The 18,621-nt window shown below is 37.4% G+C and overlaps 1 protein-coding gene across 1 annotated transcript; it reads left to right on the plus strand.

Annotated features, from left to right (window-relative positions):
* Positions 1 to 95: 95 nt before the first annotated feature.
* Positions 96 to 16,775, plus strand: ANAPC4 (anaphase promoting complex subunit 4). The gene is made up of 28 exons (XM_038135212.1): positions 96 to 283; positions 878 to 983; positions 1,839 to 1,971; positions 2,577 to 2,651; positions 2,788 to 2,814; positions 2,917 to 2,961; positions 4,418 to 4,502; positions 4,860 to 4,970; positions 5,543 to 5,626; positions 5,883 to 5,969; positions 6,671 to 6,735; positions 6,828 to 6,870; positions 6,970 to 7,046; positions 7,463 to 7,563; positions 7,660 to 7,711; positions 8,015 to 8,070; positions 9,228 to 9,274; positions 10,204 to 10,260; positions 10,422 to 10,478; positions 11,038 to 11,131; positions 11,806 to 11,903; positions 12,406 to 12,467; positions 12,566 to 12,604; positions 12,691 to 12,792; positions 13,427 to 13,504; positions 14,223 to 14,393; positions 15,570 to 15,693; positions 16,055 to 16,775. The coding sequence occupies exons 1-28, from the start codon at positions 176 to 178 to the stop codon at positions 16,268 to 16,270; spliced, it is 2,400 nt and encodes a 799-aa protein (XP_037991140.1). The 5' UTR covers positions 96 to 175; the 3' UTR covers positions 16,271 to 16,775.
* The last annotated feature ends 1,846 nt before the right edge of the window (positions 16,776 to 18,621 follow it).

Consider the following 18,621-nt stretch of genomic DNA (forward strand, 5'->3'; position numbering starts at 1 on the left):
ATCCCCGGCACGGCTCCCGAGGCCGCCCGCTTTCGGCATCCCCGGCACGGCTCCCGAGGCCGCCCGCTTTCGGCAGCCCCGGCACGGCTCCCGAGGCCGCCCCGCTCCGCGGCGGAAGCGCCGCCCCCGGAAGCGGCCGCAGAGGCGCGGCGGGCCCTGGCGGAGCCCCGCAGCCATGCCCGCCTTCAGGCAGGTGGGCGAGAAGCAGCTGCCGCAGGAGGTCGTGTTCATGTCCTGGTCCCCTAAAAGGGACCTCATCGCCCTGGCCAACCGAGCGGGGGAGGTGAGTGCGGTGGCGGGTGAGGAGCGCGGGAGGAACGGGCGCTGGCTCTCCCTGCAGGCCCAGGTGCCTTTGCTGTTACCTGGGACATGCTTCTCGTAAGCCTGGCCAGGCATTTAAGGATAGCAATGTTGTAAATCAAACGTATTTCTATTGCTCCTTCGTTTTTTGCATTCTGATTTCCGAACAAATTCACGTGTGATGCCCTCCTCGCTTGTTTGTGGGATTTTAAAGTGCATGGAAGTGCCTGTTTAAATGAAATCTAATTTTAAGTGCTTTTTCCTCTGGAACTGCAGTGTGTGATCATGCATGAAGACAAGACTCGTGCTTTTGGGCTGTCTGCTAGAGAGCTGATGGGTAACCCCTGTTGGTTAGGAGCTTGTATCCTTATGCAAGGCTCAGCTTATTTTTCTCTGTAGTGCTGAGAACTGTGTGCTGCCCTCTAAAAGAGCACAGGCGTGAATTATCTGCTAGAGGAGCAGGTGGTGTTTAAAACACAGGAGTTAAAAACTGATAAAAAACTGTGCATCTTGAACTGATTTACAAACTTTTATTAACGGGATAACGTGGTTTAAGTTTGTCTTTAATGCTTTGTAGGTTTTACTTCATCGGCTTGCAAACTTTCAACGTGTGTGGAGTTTGCCTCCAAATGAAAATACAGGAAAAGAAGTGACTGCACTTGCTTGGAGACCAGATGGCAAAAGTAATGTGAAGTATATGAGATGAGGTGGTGTGGTAAAACTCCATGTGAAATCATGAATGATGGTGCCTCTCCTCTGTGAAGGAAATTTTAAAGTAAACTGTGTTTGAAGAGAAGGGTGGCTTAATTTTATTTATGTTCATTCGCAGCAATAGATGTTGAATGCAATTGCAAGAAAGACTTGTAGGCCAGATTTATGTGCCAAATGCTGCTTTTCAGGGTATAGCAAAATTTCAGCCTCCTAACTAAGCAGGATACTTTGTATGAACTACAAAGTTTATTAGGAGAGAAAGAAGTTGTCTGATCAGGATTGATTAAAGAGCTTACCTTATTACTGTAGGCTAAAATTGTTCTAATTATAGACCAGAAAAGAAAAAAAAAGCTTTTTCCTTATTATTAGAAATAATGTTGAAACTTATGCCAGAAATCAGTAAATTTTTGCTTTACTGGAGGTGGGAGAATGGGAACAATCTTCTTCCATGACATGTGGATAAAAACTACCTATATTGTTTTATGATGGCATCTGAAGAGTTTAAAAAACTTCTTTTTAAGCTGATTACCTGTGATTATAAGGAAGTAAATACAGAAACCTCTGCCTGCTATTTGCTATTATGGATGAAGAAAGTTAGGAAGAAACTGCTGCAAAAGTTGCTTGGCAACTCCTAATTTGTGTTTTTTGTCCACCAAACCTTTCTGGTGGACAATGTCATATATATTGGACTCAAGTTTGCAAAATTGGAAATCTCTACTTTATCAGAACTATTGTTAGAAGTGTTAGAAGCATGTTCAGTTCTAGGTCAGTGTAAGATACACATTTTGCATATTGGTTATTTATACATTTTACTTGTCTTTCTCTAGTTTTGGCTTTTGGCCTTGCTGATACCAAGCGGATTATTCTGTGTGATGTAGAAAAGCCTGAAAGCTTGCACTCCTTCTCTGTGGAGTTATCTATTACCTACATGCATTGGATGGAAGTCACTGAGGAAAGCAGGTAAGTCTGAAAAGAAATAAATCACAAGCCCTGTAATGCCACCTTACTGATAATTTATACTTGGAATGTTGCAAGCAGTCACATTAAGTAATACAGTATTCCACAGCTGTGGGTTTTTTCACCAGTTGGCTGAAATTTTCATTTTTTCATAATAGACACTTTTAATATGCTTATTTTTAGTGCTGATACCTTAGACTTGTGGTTCTTTGGGTAATACATAAATTTCAGCATGATCTTGTGCTGCTGCTTCTTAAGAGCTGCTGAATCTAATGTTAACATTTACAGGCTGTTGTACTGCAGGTTTGGAGAGAGTTTAAACAGAAAGCCTCTGACAGTAACTGGTTTACAGGCAATGAAGGATTTGGTGACAAGCCTCTGAGCCAGCAGATACAAACTTTATTTACTGGAAATAAAGATTTTTAGTTCTTTTATTAATTTGATCACTTTATAATCTTTTATGTGACAGTTAATAATTTATCCTCTGACATTTGTAATTTTGATAGACATAATGCTTTGAATATATACTCTTAACTCTGGAGTTGAAAAGAAAGTCTCTTCTCATTTTTACAGCTTGGCTAATAAAGACAGTATTACATCTTTTTCAGTGTTCTCACTTCCTTTTACAATGCTGAAGATGAATCAAACCTCCTTTTGCCTAAACTACCAGCACTACCAAAAAAGTAAGTGTTACTCTAGTAAGCTTGAGGCAGTACCATTTGTCATTTATTGTCATTATTTCGGTTATTCATCTTTAATGCTCTACAGATGTCTGATCATTGTTACTGAAAGTAATTATTTTAATTATTTTGTTTTCAGTTACAGTACCACTGCAAAAATTTTCAGGTAAGAAATTGTCATATTATAACTCACTGCTTTTCGTTTTATGTTGTTTTCTGGTATTGAGACAAACTACATAAGCCCTAATCACGTGTTTTGTATTTTCAGTGAAGAAAAATCAGATGAGATTATGAAGCTTCTGGGTGATGTCAGGTAAATTCTGGCTGTGGGTTGTTGGTTGAGGTTTTTTGTGTAGTTGCTTTTTTAAAGGGATAAAATAATGCATAATTGAGTTTACTGTTAAGTCATTCCTAATTGTTTTTAAAGTTTCTGAGAAATTATATGGAATATCGTTTTTTATGTACAAAGATAAAGTTCAAAGACTAAATTAAAGTTCCCATCGGTCACCTTTTCTCCTTAGTTTAGAGGGGTTATAAGGCAGTTTGTCTGTAACTGCTGCTGGTGTTGTATCTTAGCAGATTTCTTGGGGTGCATTTGAAGGGTGATTTATCTGTTACTTAAGCTAGTCTTGGAGACATTTTTGAATGCTTGTTCTATACAGAAAATTCCTGAGGGTATGTATGAGTGTGACAAATCTAAACTTAAAAGTAGCTCTGAAACTAGCTATATCAGTGTTACTTTAAAATAAACAGCTGTTATTAGGGAACATGTGAAGGGCAGCTGGTGGAAGTATAATTTAGCAGACTGACACTGGCTTTGTGCAGTGCCTTGTGCTGCTTTTTTGAGGGGAGCACTTAATGTCTGTGCCTTGTTCTTTTCCATTTCACTGTTCTTTATAGTCTCACCACACAGAACCACCCTCCGTAATTCAGATCTGCATCTCTGTCTATCACCAGTTACTCCTTTTTAAAACTCCCTAGTTCTTCTTACAGTAGGATTTCCTTGCTTGAGAGAGAGTGAGCTGTCTGTGGTGTAGGAGCTTTGTGAATTCTCTCTGCTCTCTTCATCTGCTCAATTAATCAAACCAAAAGTTTTTAACATACTGTTTTCCTAAGTTCTGTGTTGGCTTTAACAGAAATATTCTGTGTCAATGTATATTTATTAAGGTATGTAACAGGCAGAAGTTGCAGTTAATTTTCTTGTATTTGTAGGCTTTTTCCCAAGCCAGTGTAGCACATTGGTGTTAATAAATGAGCAAAACATAGACCTGTCTGTCCCAGACTCTATTCTTTGAACAAGGTTTCTGTTTCTGATGCTGTTGTTACTTCTGTGGCTGGTATTGTTGCTGCATCCATTTCAAATGTTCATTGCCTTTGAGGTGCTGAGGGATGCCACTGAGTGAGTGTGACAAGCTCACTCTGCATATAATCAGGGTAATTCAAAGTAGCTTTGTAATAATGTTTTGCAGCCTGCATTGGTAAGGGGAAGGTTGCTAGAAACTTGTTACTTTTAGTGAAAAAGGACTAAGCTCTGCTATTTCTTCCCTATTCTCTCAGTCAATCTGTAATTAATACTCTTAATATAAATGTTAGAGGCAGGTTTTATCAATAAAATCCAAGCTAATTTGTTAGTTTGTTTTTAAATTTCTTGAATCGTGGAAGGTAACACAATGTTTCCTTTTGTGCAGAGATGGAATTTAAGTATTAAGTGTCTATGTGAATTCAAATTTTTTTAGTCTGCTTATCAACACATTCTTCTGTTTTTATAGACTTAATGCTCTTGTCCTTGGTGGCAGCTCAGGATTTATTGAGATATATGCTTATGGAATGTTCAAGATTGCTACAGTAAATGGGGTATGTTTGGTTCCTTTCCATACTTTTTCTTCATAATATACCAAACTACAGCTGAATTGAGTGAAAATATTCATATGCTTACACATAAGTGAAACTGGGCTGCTGAATTTAAAGAAACTAATAGATTGGGTTGTTAGTTATTGATGGAAAGATCTTGTAACTGGGAAATTTAACTCTTGTTTCAAAATTCACTGTTAATAAAAAGAGCGGGTTTGTTCCTGAGCAGTAGCTGAAAATCACACTTCATTTTTACATGCCATTGAACACGGTCATCTTTGTATGTCAGTGTGTTAGAGCAGTAAATATGTCTTAGAGGAAATGAAATGTGGTATTTATTTGTAAACTGGAATCCTTCAGGTGGCAGGTTCTTGTCGTGGACTGTGCTTGTCTAGTGATTTGAAATCACTGTCAGTTGTTACAGAGATACAAAGCTCTCCAGACAGCGAAGCAGAGATAATGTATTTTCAGGTAAGTAAACAAATTTAAAAACATTTTCTAAAAGTAAAACTCCTTTTTAAGTTACATTCTGGTTGCTTTATTGCTTTCCTATTATAACAAAAACTACCAGTTCCACTTGTTCTGAAATTAACCCCAGTTTAGCTTTTGAATTTATGATGTTAACATGCAGTTGCACTGATGAGACTAACAATGGTGATCTGAGCCATTCTTTTGAAATACTTCTTTTAGAGCAACGTGAATTTATTCAGCTATAGTGACAATTATTCAGATTTTCTCCATCCTGCACACAAGGGCATAACAGCAATGCTTTTGATTATCGTATCTTTCCAGAACAGTCATCCTTAAAATTATTACTGTTAGAGCTCCAAAATGTAGAACCTTATCAGGGATTTTTATAGATGTATTAAAAATAGTTATTGCTTCTTTGAATTAAATGTATTTTCCTTTTAAAATCAACCTTAAGGAGTTGATAACGGAGAGATTTTCTGTGGGTCCTTCCTATCAGTCTTTTAATTTCTGTAACATAGATGTTGTTAAAAGACAAGTCATCTGTTAACTGTTGCTTTTTTCACTTGTTATAGTTGGACACTAGTCTATTATCAAGTTACTTACCTGAGGTAACTCGAATGGCCCGGAAGTTTACTCACATTTCAACTCTGTTACAGGTACAGTGGTGTTACACCATCCTTTTAGTCTTGTGGTTCTGTAGGCTTTGACATTGTAATGCAAGTGAAATAAATGTTTTCTTGTAAGAAGCTTGAGTTGGTTTTAAGTAAATGTAGAGCTCCAACTTGGAATTTGATAATAAATTGTATATAAGATCTACAGTGTATATTTCCTTTACATTGTAACATCCATTTGTTGAATGCGTTGTTGAAAGGGAGAAAGGAAATAATGCTAATACCACTTTCTGTGTTACAGTATATAAAGCTGTCATTGACATGCATGTGTGAAGCTTGGGAAGAAATACTGATGCAGATGGACTCACGACTAACAAAGTTTGTACAGGTACTGTAGGATTTACCATCCTTGTGGAAAAACACTTTTTGCAGTAGTTCTGTTGTTCTTGTTAGTCTATTCCATATCTTAATGTTTAGGCATGATGCCTCCAGATAAGAGTCTCTAAGTTCAGAGACAGCCTGGAAGCTATTGTGTGTCAAGTGCTGAAGGTACCTGTGTACAATCAAGCATAATTGTATTGTGATACTTTATTTATTCTGAATTTTTAAAAAATCATCCTTTTCAGCTTGTCCAGCTGTTGATCAGTTGCATTCTACTTAGGGCTGTGCTCTTTGTGTTTAAGTTTTTGATAAACTGATCACTGTAAATGTTCAGTAACAACACTTAGAGGCTAGTTCAATGGAGCACATGTAATTATCCGTGTTTAAGATGCTATTGGATTTGCTTAAATTTTGTGTTCATTGACCGTGGCCAGAAGTTAATGAATCTTGTAATTTGTTTGGTTTTTTTTAAATAGATTCTTGGTTGCATACTGCTTAGAATTTGTATTGGCTAATGCAGTTGAAAATAACTTGAAATACTAGAGAAATTTCAGTGATCAGAAAGTTTTCATTGCTCAGTAGTCTGATTTCAACATTCAACGATATGGGTGGGTTCTTTGAAATACTTTATATGGAGTGTTTATGAGATAATTTGTTAGGCTGGATTTAATCTCTTCACCAATCTATTTCAATCATTTTGACTGACAGGAAAAGAATACAACCACTTCTGTTCAGGATGAGTTTATGCAGCTGTTGTTATGGGGCAAAGCAAGGTAGTTACTGTTGTTTTATCTGAGTATGCCTTTGCACTTGATGTTGAAACACAAAATGAAATGCTTTTTGGTTCTCTCCCTACCTTCTTCAGTCTGGAACTTCAGGCATTACTAATGAACCAACTGACAGTAAAGGTATGTTAACATTTTTTTAAACATACTAAATTAATCTATTTCAATATCTTTTAATCATTTTTATGTTAACAGATCATTATTGTAATTCTTTGTTAACAGGGTTTAAAAAAACTTGGTCAGTCCATAGAGTCTTCCTATTCCAGTATACAAAAGTTGGTTATAAGTCATTTGCAGAGGTAAGTCACAGAGTTTCCAATGAATTTTAGATTAAATAGCATATTATATGCAATATGCTGTCTTGGTGGTGCTTTCTGTGTAGCTGTACTGGTATGGAAACTGATCATGGCAAAACATTTTACTTTTGTGTATTAGAGAACTAGTGATGTATTTTGAACAATCTTCTTGGTACATCACCTGTAAATTGCTGCCTAGTGTGTTTAATAGGATCTATGCAAAATATTCACACTAACTTTTTGTGTCATTGAGACAATATCTGCGTTTCTCTGAAGTGATACCATGCCCCTTGTTCATGTCAGACCACCTTACAAAGCTTTGCTGCATGTAACATTTTTATCATTTAATGCACATGCAGCAAAGCACTGATTTCCAGAGTGTGAATAAAAAATGATGCTTCTTTCCTCTGCCTTCCTAGTGGCTCTGAGGCACTTTTATACCACTTGAGTGAATTGAAAGGAATGGCTTTATGGAAACAAAAATATGAGTCTCTGGGATTAGATGCATCTGGAATTGATGGTACAGTAATGTGTGTGTTACCTACCTGCTCTGATTTCACTTTTGAAAGCTTGATAATAATGGTTAGCTTTTTTTTTTATTTTTTTTTTTTTACAGAGGCTATTACTGCTGTTGGTTCTTTCATTCTGAAGGCAAATGAGCTGCTTCAGTAAGTATAAAGTCTGGAGAGTTTAAAAAACATTCCTGTTCAGTCTTGTATAGGAGGAGATTGATGGGCTGGGAATAGAGGAGGTTGGGAGAGCAAGACTCCTCTGTTGGTGGTGAGCTTTGGTCTTGTCTCACTGCATGTCAGACTCATACCACAAGAATAGTCCTGCTCGAAATGTTGCATTGGGCATTTTGAAAAAAACTGACGGTGCTTGCAGGCCTTTCTGTGGTAAAGATGGGACTTAAGCATGAAGCAGCTTGTGGCAGGCAGATTTTGTAATTTCTTTTCTTGTTTCTTGTTCAGAGTGATTGACAGTAGTATGAAAAACTTCAAGGCATTTTTCCGATGGCTCTATGTTGGTAAGATTGGTCACACAGTAATCATCCAGTATCTGTTTTATGTTGTAAGCATTGAAATGCAGACAAGTAACTAGGCCAATCTTAGTTATAACCATGTATTTTTTTTTGTATCATAGAAAATTTCTGGACATCTAAAGGGATATAGTTGATGAGGCAAGAGTAATTAAAATATTAAATGCAGATTATAAATTTGGCAGTTCTCAATTAAATTTAGTATATGCAGAGTGGGTATTGTATATACTTGACCTCTAATACTGGTCCAAACTGTTTTCTGCTTCATGAACGATTTGCTGGTCTTGATTTGGAGAAAAATAAAGGACTTCTTTTAATCTATATAAAATTTGAAATGCAGCCTTATTTTCTTTTACTCTGTTACTTGCTGTTTTCTCTTGTGAAAGCCTAGTTACTTGTAAGGTTCTGCACAGATGTAAACAGTCTCTGTCCACTTGCACTCAGTAGCCACCTTCAGTTGTGTCTGGGTAGCTGCAGACAAAACGTTAGAAGGAAGTGAAGCACGCTGTATTTTGGCCTGCTTGTTTTTATAAAGTGTTTATGAATAAGTTTGTAACTTCTATTTTATCTTTTTAGAACTACTTTACAAAACCTAAGTGGTATTACCAGATATTGTAAAAGCACTAGATTTGCAGTGTTAGCACTTACTAGCAGGAATATAATAGTTCTAATTTAAAAATTGCAGAAAGCAGGACTACCTAAGTTCTCTGTCATAATGTTACGTTCACTGTTTGTTTCATTTCAGACTAAACAGAGAACTTTATCCAAACCTTGCAGATTTAAAATTAATCCTATGCAATTCTCTTAAAACACATTTTTCTGAGCATGACAGTTTTCTTGTGTTTTACATATATCCACTCTAGTACTTCTTATGAGCCCTTTTCATAATAATTTTGTTTCAGTCTCATACTGGGTAGAATGCAGTTGGAGAGGATTAAAGATAAAAAATCTTGGAGATTTGTAATGTAAGCTAGTGAGACTAGAGAGACTTAATTTCAGTGTTGACTTGTAATTCTTCATCCCAGGCTCTTTTGCTTCTAATGAATGCGTCTTTTTTAACAGCAATGTCTTATTGCATACACGTGAAAAATTAAGAATATTAGGAAAACAGTATTAATGCAATAAGAATATAATTCTTCCCTCAGCCATGTTGAGGATGTCAGAAGATCATGTGCTGCCAGAGCTGAACAAGGTAATAGTAACATTTTCTGATAAATGGTGATATCCTCTATATTCTGCTCATCTTGAAGGCAGAATTAAAGGTTCCTTTTTGTTCCAGAACTTAAAGGGTAGTGTCTGTGTTATTTTTTTGAGAAAGTTGATGCCTGCACATTGACACTAATGTGCTGTCATGCTTGAATAACTTTTTCTGTTGTCTTTGTTAACACTGCTGCATTTAGTACACTGGGTGTGCAAGGCCTCTGTATAGCAGCTCTTTGTGCACCCTGAATGCAGAAGTTTACCAGAATGAGATCTCAATATCTTCATCAATGCCCTCATAGAGGAGAGGGAATATGTGACAGCACAATTAAATAATAATACAATAACACCTGCATCGAATTTGCAGCTACCATCACACTGCCCTCGCCTGAGGGCAGAGGTGCCTGCCAGAAATAGATAGGCTGGAGGAATGGACAGGTAGGGACCCCCTGCAGTTCATGAAGGACAAAATGCAAGGTTCTGTTGTGGGGTGGGTTAACCCCTGTGAGTGCTCCGCTGGAGCCCGTGTGGCTGGGAAGATGTCAGCTCTGCTGAGATGATGTTGGAGTCACTGGATGCATGCTGGGCATGAGCCAGCAGTGTGCCCTGGCAAAGGTGGGAGGGGTGACCAGGGCTGTAGCAATGACAGCATGGCCAGGAGGTCAGGGGAAGCAGTTTTTGTCCTTATTTATCACTTGTTGTTTGCATCTCCAGTTTTGGACCGTCCTGTACAAAACAGGAATGGTTTGGGATGGGTTCAGCAGAGCACTCCCAAGCAGGTTGGAGGCTGGAACAAGCAGGTTGGAGGCTGTGAGCACAGGCTGAGGGAGCTGTGCTTGTGCAGCCTATAGATCGTGTGTTCTGTGCGCATTGAAATGTGTTTCTTACCCTTTGCTTTTGTCACTTTTTTTTTCCTTTTAGATGACTCAAAAAGATATCACATTTGTTGCCGATTTTCTTACTGAGCACTTCAATGAGGTCAGTGATACTCATTTTCCAAGTACATGATTTGACTGTATTTTTGCTGGCAATAGCTGAGTCTGAAAAATTTTAGAATAAAATAATTTGATCATCTTTTTGTTCACTACTTCTCATTATTTTTGTATTTAAATAACAGGTTTGTTTGCATTATTTTTTAGGCACCAGAACTTTACAATCGTAAAGGAAAATACTTCAATGTGGAGAGAGTTGGCCAGGTAAAGAACTAAGGAATAAATGCAAAAAGAATAAATTAAAAAATCCTTAGATAGAGAAGCTTTTAAAATTGTGTCCACTTTTCTTCCCTGACCTTTTTGCTCTGTGTTGCACATACCAGTAATGGTAAAAAGAGTAATTTTTTTCACATTATTATTAGGAAAATGAGGGTTTAAAACCTTGTAGTTTCTCTTTAGACATGCTGTATTTTTAGGAAAAGACAAAAATATTTTGCAGCAATAGTAAAACTCCAAAAGCCAGCTTCAGTAAAACTGATATGTTGGTTATCTGTATGGCATTAATCACTGCATTTCAAAACATTTGTGTTCAGACTTGACTTTTTCCAGACTTTTCCCAGACTTCTTAGGGAAATATCACTATGTGGTCTTAATAATGGGTTTTTCTCATTGTTTCTAGATGGGGTGCAATATTTAGTTGTAAGACTATGGCATGTGTATTTAACAAGAAATGTTTACTGTACTCACTAGGGGCAATAGTGAAGGTGAATTCTAATGTTCCCTATTCTGAAATTACAGTCTTAAAAATGTGTTTCTTTTCTAGTACTTGAAAGATGAAGATGATGACCTTGTATCACCACCTAATACAGAGGGAAACCAGTGGTTTAACTTTCTTAAAGATAGTACTCATCTTAAAGGTAACATGCTTTCATGAAAAAGAAGTGAATGCAAGATATATGCAGAATGTAACCAATGTAGAAGAGTTATGCTTTTTCATGCTTGTGAGTTACTTTTGTAGTGTTACTCATTGGTGTTCAGCTGAGTGGAATAAAATAAATGGGCCTTGTTATTTTGCACAGGGTTTATGTAGCTGCTTACCCAGTCAATTACCATTTTCTGGATATTGGGAGTTCCCCATCTTTTCTGTACCAGTCTCAGAAGTGTTGGCTTGGAAGGAATCCCAGAAGAGGTCTATTTTAGGATATCTTAATTCCAGTTCAAGAAAGTAATAGTTATGCTTAGGATGTACCTGTGGGAAGTGTCCTAACTTGTTCTCTTTCACTGGAGTCTGAGACTATTTGGTTAATTAGTGGTGAAAAGGAAGTAAAAGACTATAATGAGCAGATGGTGATAATTATTCTAGTTTAACTTAGAAACCAAAGACTGTAAAACCTTGACAGCATAAACTGTGTATAGTAGAATTTGCTACAGTTGCCTTTTTCTGCCTATTTAATTTGACAAAAAGGGTGAAAATGGTAGCATTTTTGTTTGGAAAATAGTCTTTAGAAAATCTGGTTTTAGAAATAATAGTAGTGTAATATGTTTCTGTAGAGATACAAGCATTTTTTAAAATGATTTTGTCTGTTTACAGAAAGCCCACTTTTGTTTCCCTACTATCCTGAGAAATCACTGCATTTTGTCAAAAGGCAAATGGAAGGGGTCATTGATCAGTGTTTACAAAAGCCAGCAGTAAGTTCTGTTTTTACAAATGAAAACTTTATTTTAGGCATAGTGGTCAACTGAAGGAAGCAGTCATGCTTAGCAAGGCCTGAAGCTTTAATCTTTGCCTTTGAGTGCCTGTAACTTGGGTATAGTCCAACTTCACTGCTGGGATATCTCAAGCCTTTGGCCAGGAAAAGCACAGTGGGGGATTTTTTTGTTTAACATATTCTGTTCACACAATTTTGGGATCTGGTTTTAATGTTAATTATCTGTGTGTATGTGCTGTGTACGAGATAATTGTGTTAGTTGGCAATACATTAGTCTAATATGGAGAAACATGAAACAAAGGTATGAAGTGACAGTAGTGTTTGCATTAGGGATGTTTATTCCAGGATAAATATTGGTGGAGTTTTCTTTCAGATGTACTCAGAGGTTATTGGTAGGTTGGTTGGGTTTTTTTTTCTTAAAAACATGTATAGTTATGAATAACTGCCTGTATTTTATGGACTATTTTTATTACATTTATTAGGATGTAATTGGAAAGTCAGTGCATCAAGCAGTCTGCATGTCTCTCTACAAAGTTTCTCAAAGGTATTTCTTTACTTTTCTTTACTACTAAAGCAGCTAATGTGCAACTAAGACTCATGCATGAGTAGCATTTTACAAACTGTTTTGTCTTTCCTTTGCAGTGAAGATTCCACACCTCAGTTATTTAAATTACCATTTCTGTAAGTGTGCTGCTACTCCTTGTTCCATGTAGTTTACAGGTTATAAAAACTTGATCTTAATTTTCATTTCTTCTCCCACATTGCAGGTGGAATGACAGAACATCTAACTTACATTATGTTCTTTTCACCATGTTAGAAAATTCTATTTCTAAAATACACATTTTGAGGAGACATACTGATACTTCCAGGTAAGACAAAAAGAGGGAAAAAGTGGTGTGTGAGTTTTGCCACATTTGTACAGAAACACTTACAATTTAAATCTATTTGTAAAAATAAGGAATGAGCACCATGAATGAAAACTCTCTTGAATACTAGAGAAAATGAGGATTTCATTAAGTGCAGCAGGAAACTGCAGCAGAGGTTTTTGTTGTATTAGACTCAGAAAATCTCATCTCAAGACCAAGATGGTTCTGGGATAAGGGAAAAAACGAGACTCCATTAGATTGCTGCTAACAGAATTACTTATTTGTGCAAACTTCTGAAAAATTACAAAGAATGCTGCTTCCACTGTTGCTTTGTCTTGCTGTAAATAGTATTCTTTGATTAATGTCCTGCAGCCTGTAATTTAATGATGGCTTTCTCTTCTCTTCATAAGCCAGATGCAGTTTTCCATTTCACTCTGTTAGCTATGTTTTTCTGAGGAGCAGAAGAATTTAAAAGGTTCCCATCCACCAATTACATAATTTTGGCATGTAGCCATGTATTGTGCTAAGCTTAGATAGGCTTTTACATCATCTTGTACCACAGTTGCCATTAGAGATTTTGGATTCTTAGTGAAGGGAAAGGTTTTTGTCACTGAGACAATTAAATCTGTTGTTCTAGGTCTGCCAGTAATGGGATTCTTGCAGTAGAGTTTGGAAACTTCTTGAACAACAGTATAAATGAGAGCTCAGACTCCAGGTCAGTATTCTTGATTTTTCTTGCAGATTGCTGATTTAAAAATCATTATTTCCTGTTGGTTTTCTTGCATTGTTACCTTTGAAGTTAACTCACCTGGGTGAATCAGGGTGTAAGAAATGGCCCAGATGCATGAAGCTGCAGAATAGTGCAAATCTTACTTTGCACTTCATCTCAAAGTCAAGTAAATTTTAGTTTTCCAGTTGAAAACTAAAGCTTTAACACATGTGCAAGAAACAAATCTAGCTGGAAACAAGTATTGTTTATCTCTGTGCTGTTCTTTAAGTAAGGTGAAAGTTGGTATGCCTGAATGTAGCCATCTTACAAGGCATATGATAGGCTAAACTCATCCTTTTCATGTAGAAAAGCCAGATGTGATTTGTCTTCAGTACCTTCAGCTGTATTTCTAAATTTTCTTTGGTAACTACGTTTGCTGTTTCTTATGTTTCATCTGAAAGGTGAAGGTTGCTAGTAAGGGTTTTTTGTGAGTTGCTTTTTTTCCCCTTCAGAATCATTTTTCCTGCATGATGCAGGAGTCTGCCAGGTTATGGCTATCATTCAGCCATAGCTGCACAACTGACCTCTTTTATTATTTTATTATTATTTACAACTCATTGTTAGGTACTGAATACTTTTTAACCTGAGTGCTGGTCAACTTTTAAATATTTTAGTTCTGCATTCTCCTGTATTACTTGATGCATTCTAAATTATTTTCCTCTAGATGCTACAGTTGTTTGGATGCTCACTTCTATGATGATGAAACTGTAACTGTAGTTCTGAAAGAGAGTGTGCAGCAAGAGGGGAAGGAGAGAGTCTTGGCTCAGCTGCCTTTATCTTCAGTATATACGGATGAGGACCAAGATAGGAAATTCATTTGGGATTCTATGGAAAGGTATTGAAAAACCTTGACCAAATCTGAAAATGTAGAACTGAAAAGCAAATTAAGCAAATATTGTAATTGTGTACAGTTACTCATACTTTGCACATGTGTAAATATTTTAAAGACAGAAACTCTTTTTGTGCCAGGAAAGTAGGATGGGGGAGATGGAAACTTCCTAAATAGTTTGTTTTGTGGTTTTTGGGAGGTTGGTTTTGGGTTTTTTGATACTGATACTACTTCCGTAGCTGGCTGGATCAGCTGAAGACACCTTGCAGGATCAGAAATCTTCCTTAGAAGATGCTAACTTTGCTAGTCAGAATACTTCAGTTTAGGATGTTTTCAGCATATGTGCTCATATACCTCTGCCTTCTAATTAGAATACACAAGTATTTCTTGATCTTTCCCTGGTAGCCACACTTACAAATATTGTCAGCTTGACCTTAAAACCAAGAACTGGTACCACTGTCTGCATTGGCATGGGCAGAGGAGAGCATCAGGTGAAAGTGAACACACACACAAAGGCCATTGTAGTTCAGTTAGTGAGTCCAAACCTTTAGTTGCTGTGTGTTCCTTGCTTTTACTTTTCTCCCATTCTTCTCTGGTGGTTTGCTTATGATGCATTTTTATTTCAAAATAAAGAGCCACACTGAACTGTAAATTAACTTTTTATGCCACAAAGATATTGTGTATTGAAGAATGAACAGAAAATATTAAGAGCAAGTTCAAACTAATCTTGGCTGCTGTATTAGGTAGGGATTGTCTTCATACAATCCCTTTGAGGGAGTAATGATGCATATTTGAAAGGTCATGGAGGCCAAACTTCTGTGTAAGGGGAGGCATTGCATCCAGGACTGTATTTGGAAACTCCTCTTTGTGCAGAGGAGAGGTTTGAAGAAAGCCACCCACATCCTGCTACAGCTGTTTCTTGTGGGAAGGTCAGACTTTACAACTCCCTTCTCACCTGCTGTAGTGTTTTTACCTCGGTTGGAAGGTGCTGTGTCTCTACAGTTGGGTTCCCTGCTCCAGAGTAGGATGTATGCCACAATCAGAGTGGCATTATGATGGTTTCAGAGACTTATCTGCTTGTTGCATATGATGACATTTAGACGTAAGAAACTGGAGGTTTTTCTTAGAACTGCAGTTGTTTCTTGTGAAGCAGCTTTGTGCTTTTTTCCTCGCTGTGTGCAGGCTGGATGAGCGAAGTGGTGAGATACCCACACGTACTGTCTTCTTGGAGAGTCAGTGGAGAGTGCTGGAGAACATGAAAGCTCAGTATGTTTCTGTGAATGGCATTAGAAAAGTTTCTTGTGTGGTAAGTGCAGTAGCTCTGAAAAGGCCCGTCTGTTAAAGAAGTGTGCTGACTGAAGTGGTAACCTAAAAGTTACCCATTTTTTTTAACAAATAGATTATTTTTTCATAATCTGCTATTAGTGTGTCAGGATACAGTCATGCCTGTCTAATAGCACAGGATGGGAAAACTTTTAACAGAGGGTAAGGGATCTGCTTGCTTTACTTCTCAGGCTGCAGAGCAATAAAAAGGTTGCTAATTCCCTTGCTTCCCATCTCCATTTCAAAGATAAAGGTTATTTTCAAAGCTATTGGCTGACAATTAAGATACCGGTGGTGTTTTTTCTTATTTGGTCATTAACAGGGACTTCTTACTGTCTCTATAGCTAAGTTCAAACCTCCGCCACATCAGGGTGTTTGAGATGGATGTAGAGGATGATGGGGAAGTTGAGGAAGAAGAGGAAGAAGAAACAACTCAGATTGCAGCTGGGGAACCTGATGAGCCAAATCAGCCTGCAGATGGCCAGGACAACGTGTGTGATGCATCTGCTGTAGAACTGCCTGATGAAACTGAAGAACATGAGACAAGTCTGGATCCTTGAAATAGGTTTTGGTAATAGTTAAGGGATAGGACTGAACTGTAAATACTGTTTTTAATGGCACAAAGAAATTGTGTATTGAAGAATGAACAGAAAATACTAAAAGCAAGTTCAAACTCATCCTGGCTGCTACAGTTAGCAGGGACACTATCAGTACTGTCCCTGGGACTGGGAGTGATGTGGAGTGATACATTTGAAAGGTCATCTAACTAGTTAAAAAGTAATCTGACTTCAGGCTGCTGAGATGATGCATCCCATACCTCCTCAAGCAGCTGAATCAATTTGGAATTCTGTATTGTTTCTCAGCTAAGATTGTGTCTCAGAGTACCATTATTGACTCTTTTCTGTCTGGCACACAGTTTGGTACCAGCTAAAGCTTTGAAAGCTTTTCTATTTGCCATTTTTAAAAGGTGAAGAGAAAAAGAAATACCAGCTGAAGTTTTTGTAGCTAGTCTGTTCAGTCCTGGATACTGTTACAAAAATAAAATAAAGTTGTATATAAAACCAACAAAACTTGGGGCCTAATTTTTTGCTTCTCAGACTTTGTGTTCTAGTAATGGGTTTGAATGTTTCCTGTAGAGCCAAAAGGTAAGATTGCAAATCAGTGTAGGGCTAGTTACACAACAAAATTTAGCAACTGTTAATGAATTGCATAGTTTTAAAAGCTCTTTGGATAACATCTGTCCTTGGTAACACAGCATTTCAATCTATGCAGTTCTTTAGTCCTCAGTGCAATGTGTGTGTGCAGTACATGATTTGTCAAATGTTTGCATGTCTCATCCTGCCTAGTTTCTATGAATTTGTTCCTGAAAGCCTGTTTTCTCAATCTGGAATTTTTTGTAATGAAAAATTTCAACAGAGAATGTCTTTTTTTATTTTCATTTAGCACTGGGAGTTGTGCATAGCTCTCAGCATAATCATGTTACTTGCAGTTTATATATTACTGGAGGCATGATGTAGTGCTAAGCAGTAGAAACTAGAAACAGCATTTAGAAATCTAAAACATTTTCTTCTTTCCTACTAGCTGCCATTCTGAACTGACATAAAACTCAGATCTTTGAATGAACAATGGTGCTTAAGGCATGATCACCCTTCAAAACAGTGAGTGTACCTTTTATTTGTGAGGAGGACCCAAGTTTCCATTCTGTGCTTTAAAAAGAAATCTTTTGAAATTGCTATTTGGCATTGCAAAATTAAAATACTAAACTTACCCTCTTATTTTGAAATATACTATTTTTAAGTAACTTTTTAAATGTGGACTTCTGAAGGTTTTGATCTCCTTGGGGGAGACCCTGGTAAAACGACCTTTCAGTTTTGAAAGAGACTGTTTTTCCTTGTCCTAACAACCTCCTTGAAAGCTGCTTGCTGTTCATCATTCTCATCCAACAGATGGTCATGTTTCAGGGCACAGTGAAGCTGTAGGACAGGAGGGGCAGAAATGCCCATCCAGAAGTGCTGTGATTTTCTGTGTAGAGCAGGTAACTCTTACTAAAAAATTGCTGTTGCAACAGAGCTCACTCAGCTTAAACCTGGCCTTGTGTTCTTCCAGGAAACTTCTGCTTCTGATCTAACTTACAGTTGTCAAATTAAGGGCTTAGAAGTAATTGTTCTGCTGTGTTTTGTGCTATGTAGTTTTAGTCCATGTGCATATGGAAATCTGATCTATCCTGCCCTAGTAGTTCCTAAATCTGTGTTAGAAGCAGATATGCCCCATGTCACCGGGGCGTGTCTTTCAGACATCTCCCTTAGGTTATTCTGTGCACCTTTCTAGTCCAGTCTTGGATAAACTTGAGTCAGTGGGAGCTTTGTGTCTGGCTTGGAAAAGTCCATGTGCACATTGTACATTTCACAGTGACACAGTACAGACACACCAGTGGTCAGAGCTGCTGAATGCATTGCTGATTCCTACTGACAAGCTTTTTAAAAATTTGATTTGCTGATGGATTTTTGTAATAATAAATATGTCAGTAATGTGCTTATGCACCTGTTTTCAAAAGGGTGTTAAGAAGCATTTGATCTAGAAGTATTTTAGGATTTTGGTGGTGTCTGGGTGTGGTGGTTTCTCATTTACCATTTTGATCTCTTATCTCTTATGCTAACTGAAGGCTCAGTCAACCTTTTTCTGTGGAGAGTTGTTATAATTCACTGATAGTTTTGTAGACAAAAACCCCTGTATATTCTCAGCAAGCATACACACTATCCACTCTGTAATACAGATCTTTAGGTCTCTAAGGAACGTTTACTGCTGCCTCTTTTTTAATACCTGTTTGTTTTGCATTTGGCATTACTATTTATTTTAAAATATCTTAACCCAACTTTTCTTTTCTGCTCTTTACCTGTGTAATCCCTTTTGC

This window comes from Motacilla alba, chromosome 4 (assembly GCF_015832195.1).
Source record: "Motacilla alba alba isolate MOTALB_02 chromosome 4, Motacilla_alba_V1.0_pri, whole genome shotgun sequence".
Taxonomy (NCBI): domain Eukaryota; kingdom Metazoa; phylum Chordata; class Aves; order Passeriformes; family Motacillidae; genus Motacilla; species Motacilla alba.

Bases quoted from the DNA above. Each gene is read 5' to 3' on its own strand.
- ANAPC4 (XM_038135212.1), top strand. From the start codon at position 176: ATGCCCGCCTTCAGGCAGGTGGGCGAGAAGCAGCTGCCGCAGGAGGTC. The intron at 2,962-4,417 runs GTAAATTCTGGC...CTGTTTTTATAG, and splicing joins AAGCTTCTGGGTGATGTCAG to ACTTAATGCTCTTGTCCTTG. The intron at 11,132-11,805 runs GTAACATGCTTT...GTCTGTTTACAG, and splicing joins AGATAGTACTCATCTTAAAG to AAAGCCCACTTTTGTTTCCC.